This window comes from Ranitomeya variabilis, chromosome 2, assembly GCF_051348905.1.
Source record: "Ranitomeya variabilis isolate aRanVar5 chromosome 2, aRanVar5.hap1, whole genome shotgun sequence".
In the NCBI taxonomy this organism is placed as follows: Eukaryota; Metazoa; Chordata; class Amphibia; order Anura; family Dendrobatidae; genus Ranitomeya; species Ranitomeya variabilis.
Window position 1 is genome coordinate 103,250,553 of NC_135233.1, and position 16,819 is coordinate 103,267,371.

Sequence of the window (16,819 nt, forward strand, 5' to 3'; positions counted from 1 at the left end):
AGAGGATTGGTGAGGTAACTTATATCGCAGTTCGTGATGATGATTACACATCTAAAGTCACAAAGTTCAGCCTCCCTGACTGTATACTGATCTTTTAGCTCATGTAGCATAATAGAGCATAATCACACGGTCATCACTGACTTTCTCTGGTCATGTGATGTGCTGATGCATCAGGGATTGATAGAGTATAGAGAAGAAAGAATAGTTACATTTGAAAAGAAAATAGGTTTGACATGCATGGAAGTACACACACCTATGTATATGTGAAGCACATCTTTAAGCAATGGTCTGCCTTAAAAATACTACTCCATTTTGCTGCTGCAGATTATCTGTCAGTCATTTATCTAGCATAGTAGACCACTATGGATCCTCAGAGCTCCTGCTCCAGATGGTTCTCTGCTCTCCCTTCTCTGTGTTGGTGATAGCAGCACGTAGGGGCAGGTGATAAATACTTGTGACAACCCCTTTCATGAACTTTTGCTGGCATAAAAAGTCATAACTTCCTAAATTATGAAGGTCGTGTCTTGAAAGCATTTTAAACCCACCCTTGAGGTCTTCATGTTTCGTTTGACATGGATTTAAAGCCCTTGTATTTGCATCTTTTCAGGGGATTGAAGATTACTTTGGTGACATGGATTTTAAGATGGCAGGCACTAGCAAAGGTATAACTGCTTTGCAAGTAAGTTTTCTTAATATTTATGTTTTTCACTTCAATATTTTGTCTTTTTCCAGCTTTTACTTTGATACTGTTTATTGAGAGTACTTCTGCTTTTATTTTTTATAGGCAGACATCAAAATTCCGGGATTACCACTAAAAGTTGTCATGGAAGCGATTCAACAGGCGAGCGGTATGTACGTTTGCCTTTTCATATGCCGTACACAGAGGAAATCTAGAACCAAACGTTCAGTAATGCAGCTAGCATTTCTCATGGCCCCAAATACCTATATCTTGTGTGTGATATTTATTTTTACAGGTCTAGCACCATCTTTATAGATGGATATTGTCTGACAGTGCTTGGAAAAAAAACAATCACTTTGCCAATTTACTGCTAATTAAAATGTGTAGCTGTTTGAAGAGCATTTGAAGCCGGACTTGCTTCAGCCCCATCTAAAAGAATCCTTAGCGACATTGTTTCTACCCGCTCACAGCTAAAAGACATCACTAGTTACAAAACGGGAAAAAATAATATTTTACTTTTATTGTAAAGTCTCAAACAAACGGGATCCCTGCATGTGTTGCGGTAGTCGCAAGACATGCAGCCTCGGGGACTTGAACATATTTTTTTTAGCACGCCGTTGTCACTCGGGATATTTTTTAAAACTATAAAAAAATAAAAATAAAAAAACATAATTTCTAATCGTCCCCCTTTCACCCCAATCAAAATAAAACTATAAAAAATATATATATATATATATATATATATATATATATATATATATATATATATATATATATATATATATATATATATATATATATATATATATATATATATATATATATAGTGTGTGTGTATATGTATATATATATAATTTTTTTTTTTTTTTATTAGCAAACTTTGGAATTTTTCACCACTTGGATAACCATTTTTTTTTCTATTATATCACTAAACATGTCATTTCTGAAGTGTTTAACCCCTTAGTGACAGAGCCAATTTGGTACTTAATGACCGAGCCAATTTTTACAATTCTGACCAGTGTCACTTTATGAGGTTATAACTCTGGAACGCTTCATCGGATCCCGCTGATTCTGAGATTGTTTTTTCGTGACATGTTGTACTTCAAGTTAGTGGTAACATTTCTTCGATATTACTTGCGATTATTTATGAAAAAAATGGAAATATCGCGAAAATTTTTAAAATTTTGCAATTTTCAAACTTTGTATTTTTATGCCCTTAAATCAGAGAGATATGTCACAAAAAATAGTTAATAAATAACATTTCTCACATGTCTACTTTACATCAGCACAATTTTGGAAACAATTTTTTTTTTTGTTAGGGAGTTATAAGGGTTAAAAGTTGACCAGCAATTTCTCATTTTTACAACACCATGTTTTTTTTAGGGACCACATCACCTTTGAAGTGATTTTGAGGGGTCTATATGATAGAAAATAACCAAGTGTGACACCATTCTAAAAACTGCACCCCTCAAGCTGCTCAAAACCACATTCAAGAAGTTTATTAACCCTTTACGTACTTCACAGGAACTAAAACAATGTGGAAGAAAAAAATTAACATTTTACTTTTTTTTGCAAACATTTTACTTCAGAACCATTTTTTTTAATTTTCACAAGTGTAAAAACAGAAATTTAACCACAAATTTTGTTGTGCAATTTTTCCTGAGTACGCCGATACCCCATATGTGGAGGTAAACCACTGTTTGGGCGCACCGCAGAGCTTGGAAGTGAAGGAGCACCGTTTGACTGTTTCAATGCAGAATTGGCTGGAATTGAGATCGGACGCCATGTCGCGTTTGGAGAGCCCCTAATGTGCCTAAACAGTGGAAACCCCCCACAAGTGACACCATTTTGGAAACTAGACCCCCCAAGGAACTTATCTAGATGTGTGGTGAGCACTTTGAACCCCCAAGTGCTTCACAGAAGTTTATAACGTAGAGCCGTGAAAATAAAAAATCGCATTTGTTTTCACAAAAATGATTTTTTCGCCCACAAATTCTTATTTTCACAAGGGTAACAGGAGAAATTAGACCACAAAAGTTGTTGTGCAATTTCTCCTGAGTACGTCGATACCCCATATGTGGAGGTAAACCACTGTTTGGGCGCACCGCAGAGCTTGGAAGTGAAGGAGCACCGTTTGACTTTTTCAATGCAGAATTGGCTGGAATTGAGATCGGATGCCATGTCGCGTTTGGAGAGTCCCTGATGTGCCTAAACAGTGGAAACCCCCCACAAGTGATACCATTTTGGAAACTAGACCCCCCAAGGAACTTATCTAGATGTGTGGTGAGCACTTTGAACCCCCAAGTGCTTCACAGAAGTTTATAACGTAGAGCCGTGAAAATAAAAAATCTCATTTTTTCTACAAAAATGATCTTTTTGCCCCCAAATTTTTATTTTCACAAGGGTAACAGGAGAAATTAGACCACAAAAGTTGTTGTGCAATTTCTCCTGAGTACGTCGATACCCCATATATGGGGGTAAACCACTGTTTGGGCGCACCGCAGAGCTTGGAAGAGAAGGAGTGTCGTTTTACTTTTTCAATGTAGAATTGGCTGGAATTGAGATCGGACGCCATGTCACGTTTGGAGAGCCGCTGATGTGCCTAAACAGTAGAGACCCCCCACATATGACACCATTTTGGAAACTAGACCCCTTAAGGAACTTATCTAGATGTGTGGTGAGCACTTTAAACCCCCAGGTGCTTCACAGAAGTTTATAACGTAGAGCCGTGAAAATAAAAAAATCGCATTTTTTCTACAAAAATGATCTTTTTGCCTCCAAATTTTTATTTTACCAAGGGTAACAGGAGAAAATGGACCCCAGAAGCTGTTGTACAATTTGTCTTGAGTACGCCGACACCCCATATGTGGGGGTAAACCACTGTTTAGGCGCATGGCTGAGCTCGGAAGCAAAGGAGCGCCATTTGACTTTTCAATGCAAAATTGACTGGAATTGAGATCGGACGCCATGTCGCGTTTGGAGAGCCCCTGATGTGCCTAAACAGCAGAAACCCCCCAAAAGTGACCCCATTTTGGAAACTAGACCCCCCATGGAACTTATCTAGATGTGTAGTGAGAACTTTGAATGCCCAAGTGCATCACAGAAGTTTATAATGCAGAGTCGTGAAAATAAAAAATATATATTTTTTAACAATAAAGATTTTTTAGCCCCCAAGTTTTTATTTTCACAAGGGTAACAAGAGAAATTGGACCCCAAAAGTTGTTGTCCAATTTGTCCTGAGTATGCTGGTACCCCATATGTGGGGGTAAACCACTGTTTGGGCGCATGGCAGAGCTCGGAAGGGAAGGAGTGCCATTTTGGAATGCAGACTTTGATAGAATTGTCTGCGGGCGTTATGTTGCCTTTGCAGACCCCTAATGTACCTAAACAGTAGAAACCCCCAACAAGTGACCCCATTTTGGAAAATAGACCCCCCAAGGAACTTATCTAGATATGTGGTGAGAACTTTGAATGCCCAAGTGCTTCACAGAAGTTTATAATGCAGAGTAGTGAAAATAAAAAAATATATTTTTTTCCAACAAAAAAGATTTTTAGCCCCCAAGTTTTTATTTTCACAAGGGTAACAGGAGAAATTGGACCCCAAAAGTTGTTGTCCAATTTATCCCGAGTACGCTGATGCCCCATATGTGGGGGTAAACCACTGTTTGGGCGCACGGCAGAGCTCAGAAGGGAGGGAGTACCATTTGACTTTTTTAGCGCAAAATTGGCTGTCGTGTTTGGAGACCCCCTGATGTACCTAAACAGTGGAAACCCCCCAATTCTAACTCCAACCCTAACCCCAACACAGCCCTAACCCTAATCTCAACCCGATCCATAATCCTAATCACAACCCTAACGATAATCACAACCCTAACCCCAAAACAGCCCTAATCTCAACCCTAACCATAACCCTAATCAAAACCCTAAATCCAACACACCCCTAACCCTAATCCCAACCCTAACCCTAATCCCAACCCTAATCCCAAACGTAACACTAATCCCAACCCTAATCCAAACCCTAACCCTAATCCCAACTCTAACCCTAACTTTAGCCCCAACCCTAACTTTAGCCCCAACCCTAACCATAACTTTAGCCCCCGTCGTCACAAAAAAAGTTCAATGTAACCTTTTTTTTTCCGCGGATGCGTGGCCGTAACTCTGCCCCCTCCTCCCCAGGACATAGACTGGGCAGCGGATGCGTTGAAAAACTGCATCCGCTGCCCACGTTGTGCACAATTTTCACAACGTGCGTCGGTACATCGGGCCGACGCATTGCGACCGCCCCGTACCGACGCAAGTGTGAAAGAAGCCTTAGGCTACTTTCAGACATAGCGCATTTTTGAGCGCTATTTTGCGGGCGCTTTTCAAAAATGCGCAATGTCATTTTTGTCTGCCGGCAAAGTGAATGAGAAATTCACTTTGCCGTTCAGACACACCGCAAAAAAACGCGGCGCTTTTGTCTGCAAACACGCGGGCGTAAAAAGAATTGACATGTCAATTCTTTACGCAGCGGCGTGTCTGCGTATCCCCCTAGGGCCCCATATTACCTTCCACACACAGCGCCTTTGTCCTGGGTGTCGGCGTCTTTGTACGGAGGGGTTGACACCCAGGACCGGACGTGACGTCGGACAGGAAGAGGGAAGCCCCCGCCCCCCAGTGAAGCAGCATGGAGTCCTTCTGTGTGTGTGTGTGTGTGTGTGTGTGTGTGCGTGTGTGTGCGTGTGTGTGTCCCCATGCGACGCTAGTGCCACCATTGTGCTAAGTCGCCGTATGGGACTACTACTCCCATCCGGTATTAGGATGGGAGAGTTGTCCCTGTGTCCGGCGACTTAGCACAATTGTAAAGTTACACAAAACACCTACACACAATACACATACATGACACACAGTACATACAACATACAACACAGAGTATATACTCACCAACAGCACACTTGTAGGCGAAGCCCTCGATCCTCCAGGAAAAAATCCAAAAATAATAAACCAAATTCATACTCCCTGTCCGCAGAATCCATAAAACGAGTGTCCCACGCCGATCGGCTGCTCTCCGGCGATACACTGCCAGGAGCGAAGCTCCTAGCAGTGTATCGCGTACTGTTCCGGAGTTCAATGACTCCGGCGTCTCGGTTAACAGCAGTACAGCTGCGTTGAACTTTCCCACGCAGCACTGCCGTTAAGCGAGAGTGCCGGGGTCAATGACCGCCGGTAAACTCGCTCGCGCATGCGCAGTGACACACCGACAGGAACTATGGCTCCTGTCAGTGTGTTTCTGCAGCCGTGGAGAGCAGACATATCTCTGGATGTGTCTGTTCTCCATGGAAAATCTTGATACGTGGCACTTAAATATGTGGCAATTAAATACGTGACACGTGGCACTTATACGTGATACGTGTCACTTAAATACGTGGCACTGAAATACGTGATACGTGGCACTTTGATACGTGGCACGTGTCACTTAAATACGTGGCACTGAAATATGTGGCACGTGGCACTTTGATACGTGGCACGTGTCTCTTAAATACGTGGCACGTGGCACTGAAAGATGTGGCACGTGGCACTTTGATACGTGGCACGTGGCACTTTGATACGTGGCACGTGGCACTGAAATATGTGGCATGTGGCACTTTGATACGTGGCACGTGTCACTTAAATACGTGGCACTGAAATATGTGGCACGTGGCACTTTGATACGTGGCACGTGTCTCTTAAATACGTGGCACTGAAATATGTGGCACGTGGCACTTTGATACGTGGCACGTGGCACTTTGATACGTGGCACGTGGCACTGAAATATGTGGCACGTGGCACTGATACGTGGCACTTTGATACGTGGCACGTGGCACTTTGATACGTGGCACGTGGCACTTTGATACGTGGCACGTGTCACTTAAATACGTGGCACTGAAATATGTGGGACACGTCGCACAAAAAAGTTACATGTAGTTTTTTTTGTGTCGACGGTCCGCCGAAGCACGACGCATCCGTCGCACGACGGATGCGATATGTGGCAATCCGTCGCAATGCGTCGCTAATGCAAGCCAATGGAGAAAAAACGCATCCTGCAAGCACTTTTGCAGGATGCGTTTTTTCTCCAACGACGCATTGCGACGGAAGCCAAAAAAACGCTAGTGTGAAAGTAGCCTAACCCTAACCCTAGCCCTAACCCTAACCCTAAATTTAGCCCCAACCCTAACCCTAACTCTAACCCTAACCCTAACTCTAACCCTAACCCTAATTTTAGCCCCAACTTGTCTTCTCCTGCCGGCCGGCAGATGGCAGCAGATGGCGGGCGCACTGCGCATGCGCCCGCCATGATGAAAAAGCCGGCTGGCAGGAGAAGACAGAAGAGGACCCAGGGACCCCGGGTGAGTATGATAGGGTCCCCGAATCCCCCTATTTCTCTGTCCTCTGATGTGCGATCACATCAGAGGACAGAGAAATAACTGATCGCTTTTTTTTTTTTTTTTTTTTTTTTTGCGGTCGCCGGTAAACTGTTAATTACCGGCGATCGCAAAGCAGGGGTCGGTGCAAATCGACCCCGATCATGTTCTTTGGGGTCTCGGCTACCCCCGGCAGCCGAGACCCCAAAGAACATCCGGGTGCCGGGCGGCGGGCGCACTGCGCGTGCGCCCGCCATTTTTTCCCGGAAAAAAGATGGCGGCGCCCATGGGGCGACACGAGGAGCACCGGGGGAGGTAGGTAAGTATTGGGGGGCTATTGGGGGCCATCGGGGACCACATTTCTCTGTCCTCCGATGTGCGATCACATCGGAGGACAGAGAAATTAAACGGCAAATCGCTTTTTTTTTTTTTTTTCGTTGCGACCGCCGGTAAACGGTTAATTACCGGCGATCGCAACTCGGGGGTCGGTAAAAACCCCCCGAATCATGTTCTCTGGGGTCTCGGCTACCCTCGGCAACCGAGACCCCAGAGAAAATCCGACTCTGGGGGGCGCTATTCACTTTTTCCACAGCGCCGTTAATTAACGGCGCTGTGGATTAAGTACCCTTAGCGGCCGCCGTTAAAAGGCGTATCGGCGGTCGTTAAGGGGTTAAGAAGAATAGTACAGTAGTTAAATCCTCGTTCTATAAAATATGAACTAATCAAACAATTAATAGTAGGTTTTTAAACTGGTCTTTTATCATCAATGTGTCCCTTCTAGTGGGCGAAATGTCATCTTGTCCATAAGTGCTTGCTAGCAATGGCCATTTCCTTTTGTGTCAGAGTATGTCCAGCCTGTCATGGTGTTCGGCTCCACCTGAGTTAATATCGGATATTTGTTAACTTTTAAAATGTCTGGTTTTCTTGGCTACACAAAGGACGGCGCTGGACCAGAAGGATGCAAAAAAAGTCACTTCTGCTTCATTTTCACAATCTATGGAGAGTCCAGTAGCCGTCACCAGCGCCAATCATATTCACAGGTCACATCACCAGTTATAAAGGCACAGATGATTGGCCTCGGGGAGACCAAAACATCCAACACCGCGGAGACACCATCATGTGTTTCTCAACGCAGTGATCCAGAACACTGCCCCCATCCCTTATGGGAAATATGCAAATGCATGTAAAGTAGCTGCGGAGAGCATGGTATCCATCCACAGACAGCTGTTTCGGGGTTTCTGTGGATGGATACCATGCTTGGCATAGGTGGTTTTCCTGTATTGGATGTTTTCCTTTATTGGATGCTGCCCTTCCCGTGGTTGTTCCTTCCCGGGGAAAGGTCTGGCTATTCACTGCTTGCGTTGAGAAACACGTGATGGTGTCTCCGCAGCTACTCTACATCACCAGTTATGTCATCCATTGCCAATCTTGTTCCGCCTTCTACCACTTCATGAACTTCACTGTCTTTCCTGAATGAAAAAATCCTTGTTTTTATTTCTGTTTCACTACGTGGAATGAAAGTGTGGTATTGCAGAGTCCCTGTGATGGGTTCTGCTTCCTGTAACTGATGTTTTCACAAACTCTCTCCTTCTCTTCGGAGTCCTGGTTTGTACAATACATGAACTGGATGTTAAGAATATTTTTCTCCCTCCATTTGAGGAGTTGCCTGGGTGATAAGACTTGGTGTGAATGTGGCCTCTGGAGGCTCGAGCTGCCGGCCTGTCATCTGCTCTGCAGTCACCGTCTACCCCTGGTCATTCTCAGGCTGAGCCCTAACAAAGCTTTCTCCTCTGTCCTCTCCTGCTTCTAAGCTGTAACATAAAATAATACAGTAATATCTAAAAATCACAGATTATTTGTTAACTGTAGACCCCACACTTTAGACCACAGGCTGAACAGATCTGAATTCAAGATTTTTGAACTGACACTGTAATAGTTTTATTTTTTAAAATATGATCCCATCACGATCCCATCTTGTATTTTGGTGCAGATGTGGCTAGGAGCCTAGCAGGCACATGTGCAGTTTTTGAAATATTTAAATTAAATGTTTTTTTCGGAAATGCGGTTTAAAATTTTGTGTTTGCATTCGCATGGGGAAAATATTAACAAAGATACTCTTGTGACATATCTGATGAAAGCCTGTACAGTTCTGAGTAGAATGGTGTTTATTGTGTTTCTCTATCTCTATTCTAGCCTTAGTTATGAGGAGAAATGTGAAGGCAGGCAACACTGAAATTCGCACTTTTTCCGAACTTTGAAAATCAATAAAAAAATTAAAAAAATCTAGAATTTTTTTTCTTCACATTTTGCATTCTCTGACACACTACTACCAAATAACAAAACCTCAAAAGAATTAAAAATATAGAGGTAAAAATCATTGGTTCACTTGACATGGAATGACCCCTTCTAGGAAATTGTGAAGACTCTTATTTTTAACCCCTTCCCGACCCATGACGCCACGTAGGCGTCATGAAAACCCGTGCCAATCCGACCCATGACGCCTATGTGGCGTCATGGAATGATCGCGTCGCTGCAGAGCGGGTGAAAGGGTTAACTCCGATTTCACCCGTTCTGCAGGGACAGGGGGAGTGGTACTTCAGCCCAGGGCTACGATCGCTCTGATTGGCTGTTGAAAGTGAAACTGCCAATCAGAGCGATTTGTAATATTTCACCTAAAAAACTGGTGAAATATTACAATCCAGCCATGGCCGATGCTGCAATATCATCGGCCATGGCTGGAAAACCTGAAGTGACCCCCCCCCCCACCCCACCGATTGCCCCCCCAGTGCTCCGTTATGGGGTCTGGTCCCCTCCGTCCTGTGCTCCGCTCCCCCGTCCTCCTGCCCGCTCCCCCCTGCTCCTATGTCACCCCCCCGTGCTCCGACGCCCCCCCCCCCCCCCCCCGTGCCCCGATCTCCCCCCCCCCCCCCTTATACTTACCGAGGCTCCCGGTCCCCGTCCGCCTCCATCATGGGCGCCACCATCTTCCAAAATGGCGGGCGCATGCTCAGTGCGCCCGCCGAATCTGCCGGCCGGCAGATTCATTACAATGTACCTTTTGATCGCTGTGGTAGGTTCTATCACAGCGATCAAAATAAAAAAAAAATAATAAATAAACCCCCCCCTTTATCACCCCCATAGGTAGGGACAATAATAAAATAAAGAAAATATTTTTTTTTCTTTTTCCACTAGGGTTAGGGTTAGAACTAGGGGTAGGGTTAGGGTTACGGGTAGGGTTAGGGTTAGGGGTAGGGTTAGGGTTATGGCATGTGCACACAGTGCGGATTTGGCTGCGGATCCGCAGCGGATTGGCCGCGGATCCGCAGCGGATTGGCCGCTGCGAATTCGTAGCAGTTTTCCATCAGGTTTACAGTACCATGTACACCTATGGAAAACCAAATCCGCTGTGCCCATGGTGCGGAAAATTCCGTGCAGAAACGCTGCGTTGTATTTTCCGCAGCATGTCAATTCTTTGTGCGGATTCCGCAGCGTTTTACACCTGTTCCTCAATAGGAATCCGCAGGTGAAATCCGCAAAAAAAAAACACTGGAAATCTGCTGTAAATCCGCAGGTAAAACGCAGTGCCTTTTACCTGCAGATTTTTCAAAAATTGTGCGGAAAAATCTCTCACGAATCCGCAACGTGGGCACATAGCCTTAGGGTTAGGGTTGGAATTAGGGCTAGGGTTGGAAATAGGGTTAAGATTAGGCTTGTGGTTAGGGTTACGGATGGGGTTACAGTTGTGGTTAGGGTTGGGATTAGGGTTAGGATTAGGGTTGGAATTAGGGTTACGGGTGTGTTGCGGTTAGGGTTGTGGTTAGGGGTGTGTTGGGGTTAGGGTTGTGATTAGGGTTATGGCTACAGTTGGGATTAGGATTAGGGGTGTGTTGGGGTTAGTGTTGACGTTAGAATTGAGGGGTTTCCACTGTTTAGGCACATCAGGGGTCTCCAAACGCAACATGGCGCCACCATTGATTCCAGCCAATCTTGCGTTCAAAAAGTCAAATGGTGCTCCCTCCCTTCCAAGCCCCGACGTGCGCCCAAACAGTGGTTTACCCCCACATTTGGGGTACCAGCGTACTCAGGACAAACTGGGCAACAACTGTTGGGGTCCAATTTCTCCTGTTACCCTTGCAAAAATAAAAAAATTACTTGCTAAAACATAATTTTTGAGGAAAGAACAATTATTTTTTATTTTCACGGCTCTGCGTTATAAACTTCTGTGAAGCACTTGGGGGTTGAAAGTGGTCACCACACATCTAGATAAGTTCCTTCGGGGGTCTAGTTTCCAAAATGGGGTCACTTGTGGGGTGTTTCTACTGTTTAGGCACATCAGGGGCTCTGCAAATGCAACGTGATGCCCGCAGACCATTCCATCAAAGTCTGCATTTCAAATGTCACTACTTCCCTTCCGAGCCCTGACGTGTGCCCAAACAGTGGTTTACCCCCACATATGGGGTACCAGCACACTCACAACAAACTGGGCAACAAATATTGGGGCCCAATTTCTCCTGTTACCCTTGTGAAAATAAAAAATTGCTTGCTAAAACATCTTTTTTGAGGAAAGAAAAATGATTTTTTATTTTCACTGCTCTGCGTTGTAAACTTCTGTGAAGCACTTGGGGGTTGAACGTGCTCACCACACATCTAGATAAGTTCCTTGGGGGGTCTAGTTTCCAAAATGGGGTCACTTGTGGGGGGTTTCTACTGTTTAGGCATATCAGGGGCTCTGCAAACGTAACATGATGCCCGCAGACCATTCCATCAAAGTCTGCATTCCAAAACGTCACTACTTCCCTTCCGACCCCCGGCATGTGCCAAAACAGTGGTTTACCCCCATATATGGGGTATCAGCGTACTCAGGAGAAACTGGACAACAACTTTTGGGTCCAATTTCTCCTGTTACTCTTGCAAAAATAAAAAATTCTGGGCTAAAAAAATATTTTTGAGGAAAGGAAACACATTTATTATTTTCACGGCTCTGAGTTATAAACTTCTGTGAAGCACTTGGGGGTTCAAAGTGCTCACCACACATCTAGATAAGTTCCCTTGGGGGTCTAGTTTCCAAAATGGAGTCACTTGTGGGGAGTTCCTACTGTTTAGGCACATCAGGGGCTCTGCAAAAGCAACCTGACGCCCGCAGAGCATTCCATCAAAGTCTGCATTTCAAAACGTCACTACTTCCCTTCCGAACCCCGACGTGTGCCAAAACAGTGGTTTACCCCCACATATGGGGTATCAGCGTACTCAGGAGAAACTGGACAACAACTTTTGGGGTCCAATTTCTCCTGTTACCCTTGGGAAAAAAAAAATTGTGGGCTAAAAAATCATTTTTGAGAAAAGAAAAATTATTTTTTATTTTCATGGCTCTGCATTATAAACTTCTGTGAAGCACTTGGGGGTTCAAAGTGCTCACCACACATCTAGGTTAGTTCCTTGGGAGGTCTAGTTTCCAAAATGGGGTCACTTGTGCGGGAGCTCCAATGTTTAGGCACACAGGGGCTCTCCAAACGCGACATGGTGTCCGCTAATGATTGGAGCTAATTTTCCATTCAAAAAGCCAAATGGCGTGCCTTCCCTTCCGAGCCCTGCCGTGCGCCCAAAGAGTGGTTTACCCCCACATATGGGGTATCATCGTACTCAGGACAAACTGGACAACAACATTTGGGGTCCAATTTCTCCTATTACCCTTGGGAAAATAAAAAATTCTGGGCTAAAAATCATTTTTGAGGGAAGAAAAATTATTTTTTATTTTCACGGCTCTGCGTTATAAACTTCTGTGAAGCACCTGGGGGTTATAAGTGCTCACTATGCATCTAGATAAGTTCCTTGGGGGGTCTAGTTTCCAAAATGGGGTCACTTGTGGAGGAGCTCCAATGTTTAGGCACACAGGGGCATTCCAAAAGCGACATGGTGTCCGCTAACGATGGAGATAATTTTTCATTCAAAAAGTCAAATGGCGCTCCTTCCCTTCCGAGCCTTACCATGTGCCCAAACAGTGGTTTACCCCCACATGTGAGGTATCAGTGTACTCAGGAGAAATTGCCCAACAAAATTTAGGATCCATTTTATCCTGTTGCCCATGTGAAAATGAAAAAATTGAGGCTAAAATAATTTTTTGGGGAAAAAAAAGTACTTTTTCATTTTTACGGATCAATTTGTGAAGCACCTGGGGGTTTAAAGTGCTCACTATGCTTCTAGATAAGTTCCTTGGGGGGTCTAGTTTCCAAAATGGGGTCACTTGTGGGGGAGCTCCAATGTTTAGGCACACGGGGGCTCTCCAAACGCGACATGGTGTCCGCTAAAGATTGGAGCCAATTTTTCATTGAAAAAGTCAAATGGCGCTCCTTCCCTTCCGAGCCCTGCCGTGCGCCCAAACAGTGGTTTACCCCCATATATGAGGTATCAGCGTACTCAGGACAAATTGGACAACAACGTCCGTGGTCCAGTTTCTCCTTTTACCCTTGGGAAAATAAAAAAATTGTTGCTAAAAGATCATTTTTGGGACTAAAAAGTTAAATGTTCATTTTTTACTTCCATGTTGCTTCTGCTGCTGTGAAACACCTGAAGGGTTAATAAACTTCTTGAATGTGGTTTTGAGCACCTTGAGGGTTGCAGTTTTTAGAATGGTGTCACTTTTGAATATTTTCAGCCATATAGAACCCTCAAAATGACTTCAAATGTGAGGTGGTCCCTAAAAAAAATGGTTTTGTAAATTTTGTTGTAAAAATGAGAAATCACTGGTCAAATTTTAACCCTTATAACTTCCTAGCAAAAAAAAAAAATTGTTTCCAAAATTGTGCTGATGTAAAGTAGACATGTGGGAAACGTTATTTATTAACTATTTTGTGTCACATAACTCTCTGGTTTAACAGAATAAAAATTCAAAATGTGAAAATTGCGAAATTTTCGCCACATTTCCGTTTTTTTCACAAATAAACTCAGAAATTATCGACCTAAATTTACCACTAACATGAAGCCCAATATGTCACGAAAAAACCATCTCAGAATCGCTAGGATCCGTTGAAGCGTTCCTGAGTTATTACCTCATAAAGGGACACTGGTCAGAATTGCAAAAAACGGCAAGGTCATTAAGGCCAAAATAGGCTGGGTCATGAAGGGGTTAAGGTCATGGGTCTTCCGATACCCTTAGATCGCACATTTAAACCTCAACAGTTTTTATTACATATGACCACTGTCGTGAGAGGTCTAATAGCATGTAAACGAAGGTTGGTACAACCCCCATCAAATAGTGGATTACACAGGCATATACAAGATGTACGACGCTTCTAACACCTTACAGCCCTATTAGATAATACAGCACCGAGACACATCTGGGATACATATTGGGTACAAAGAGATTAGTGGTTTGTGAAAAAGTTATTGTAATCTGTGCTGAGTTGGAAGCATTCTCTGTTCCCCACCCTTCTGTCTCAATGTCCCGTCATTGTCCTTGTCCAAATAGGATTTTAAGATGTGGATTCTTCAGTGTCGAGTCCATTCATTTTTGATGGTACATTGCCAAGTTATGCTATTACGTATTGTATGCTACTGTCCTACGTTTTATGTTCTCTTATTCCCTAACTTTATTTTGAAAAGTCAATAAAAATTCACTTGTAAAGAAAAAAAATTGTAGCCATTCTTAAGACATTAATGCTTTTGTTTACAACTCATTGCCTAGGAGACCGACCACTGCTGCTGTCTATTTTGTAAATGCTGAACTAAACCTGGCTCTGGATTAGGGAAAGGGCTAACCAGCTCAATAAAGCCTAGTAAACATTACTCACGGTTTGACTTCTAGCAGCAGAGGTCGGCTTCCAAGGCAACATGCTGTAAAGAAATTGTTAATATCTGAAGATTGGTCAAAAAAATGTAATAAGCAATAAAATGCAAAATTGTTTCCGCTTACAAGTACGATACTATCCCGACAATATCCATTTATGAAGGTGGCAATAACCCTTTAATGTAGATGTAAATGTCCGTATGATGTATTTGTATATAATTTATGTGTCTGTGTGTGGTATATTTTTATATAATTACCTCTTGCCATCTCCAGCTCAAAAATATTTCCCACATCTTCTCTTTCCTAAACCCTGAGTCTACAATAATGTTGGTGCGTGCCTTCACAAGCTCTCATCATCTCCTGCCTTGACTACTGCAACATCCTCCTGTGTGACCTCCCATCCAAACCTCTCACTCCTCTTCAATCTATCTTTAATTTTCATGCACATTTAATTCACCTTTTTTTTTTTTTTGTTACTCCTCCGCTTCGCCCCTATACCAAGCCGTTCATTGGCTACCAATTACCCAGAGGATTTAGGTTAAAATACGACGATGACCAACAAGGCTGTCTCCCCCATAAGTCTCTGAACTACTCTCCCGATACCTTCTCATGTGTAATCTCTGGTCCTCAAAAGATCTCCTTTCCTCCATCTTTTGTTCCTCTCACAATGACCTCCAAGATTTCTTCAGCCTTCTTTCTTGAATATCTTTTGTTTGTTCATCTCCAGTTGCAAAAAAAGAAATCCTGCAGATCATGAATAAAAGAATCTGTAAGCCGAGAGAAAACCGGAAGGAAAACAGTCCTGTAATCGGTAATAAATGTGTTATTAGTGTAAAGTGAAATGTTTTAAACTGGTGGATTTTTTGGAAACTTTGAGTTCAGTTACTGGCTAAAACGATGGCTGTTTGCGGACTTACGGGGAATCTGTCACCTACTTTTTTGTATATAAGCTTCGGCATCCGCCATCAGGGGCTTATCTACTGTATTCTGTAATTCTGTAGATAAGCCCCCGATGTAACCTGAAAGATGAGATGAGTTAGATTATACTCACCCGGGAGGGGGGGGGTCCGGTCTGGTCCGATGGGCGTCGCGGTCCGGCGCCTCCCATCTTGATGCGATGACGTCCTCTTCCTTGCTTCCTGTCGCGGCGCAGGCGTACTTTATCTGCCCTGTTGAAGGCAGTGCAAAGTACTGCAGTGCGCAGGCCCTGGGCTTCTCGGACCTTTTCCGGCGCCTGCGCACTGCAGTACTTTGCTCTGCCCTCAACAGGACAAATCAGTGCGCCTGCGCAGGAAGCAAGGAAGAGGACGTCATTGCATGAAGATGTGAGGCGCCGGACCGAGACGCCCATCGGACCGGACCGTCCCTGGGTGAGTATAATCTAACTTGTTTTTGTTATCTTTCAGGTTACAATGGGGGCTACAGAATGCTGCAGATAAGCCCCTAAAGGTGGTGGCCGCAGCTTATATACGAAAAAGTAGGTGACAGATTCCCTTTAAAAGGTATCTTCCAATATGTCATGTGTTCATAATAACAAGTCTTTGTTCTTGAGATGCACAATACATGAAGTCTTTTTATTGCGCATGAAAAGTAAAACATTTACAAAACATAATATAAATTTGGAAAAACCACACAAGTCAGCTCACCTGTATTCCGATTTCTGCTCATTCCTTCCTACAAGGAAAAAAAAGGTTCGAGCAGCTGGTTGAAAATGCAGAAAAATGAAGATATTCCAGTGGAGAAAATAGGGATCTTGATTAAAATTCCAACATTTACAACATCATGCACATACCGGCGTTAGGCACAGCGTTAGCCTACGCGTATCGACACAGGTCTTATTCATGGCATGAGGCAGAGAAAACTAAGTTAATTCTTATAGCAACTCTGGCCTACACCCCAGCTGATTTCACGAAGATTAATTGCACCAGCTGGGACTGGCAGAAACGCTACATGGATAGATCCACTCTTCAATCAATA

The 16,819-nt window shown here is 43.8% G+C and overlaps 1 protein-coding gene across 3 annotated transcripts in view; it reads left to right on the forward strand.

Moving 5' to 3' along the window:
• PNPT1 (polyribonucleotide nucleotidyltransferase 1) overlaps positions 1-16,819 on the forward strand; it is a 98,888-nt gene that overhangs the window by 70,695 nt on the left and 11,374 nt on the right. For all 3 annotated transcript variants that reach the window (XM_077282767.1, XM_077282768.1, XM_077282769.1), the window contains exons 20-22: positions 608-679; positions 785-848; positions 15,570-15,653. In XM_077282767.1, coding sequence (XP_077138882.1) covers positions 608-679; positions 785-848; positions 15,570-15,653 — 220 coding nt within the window. The remainder of the gene's footprint in view (positions 1-607; positions 680-784; positions 849-15,569; positions 15,654-16,819) is intronic.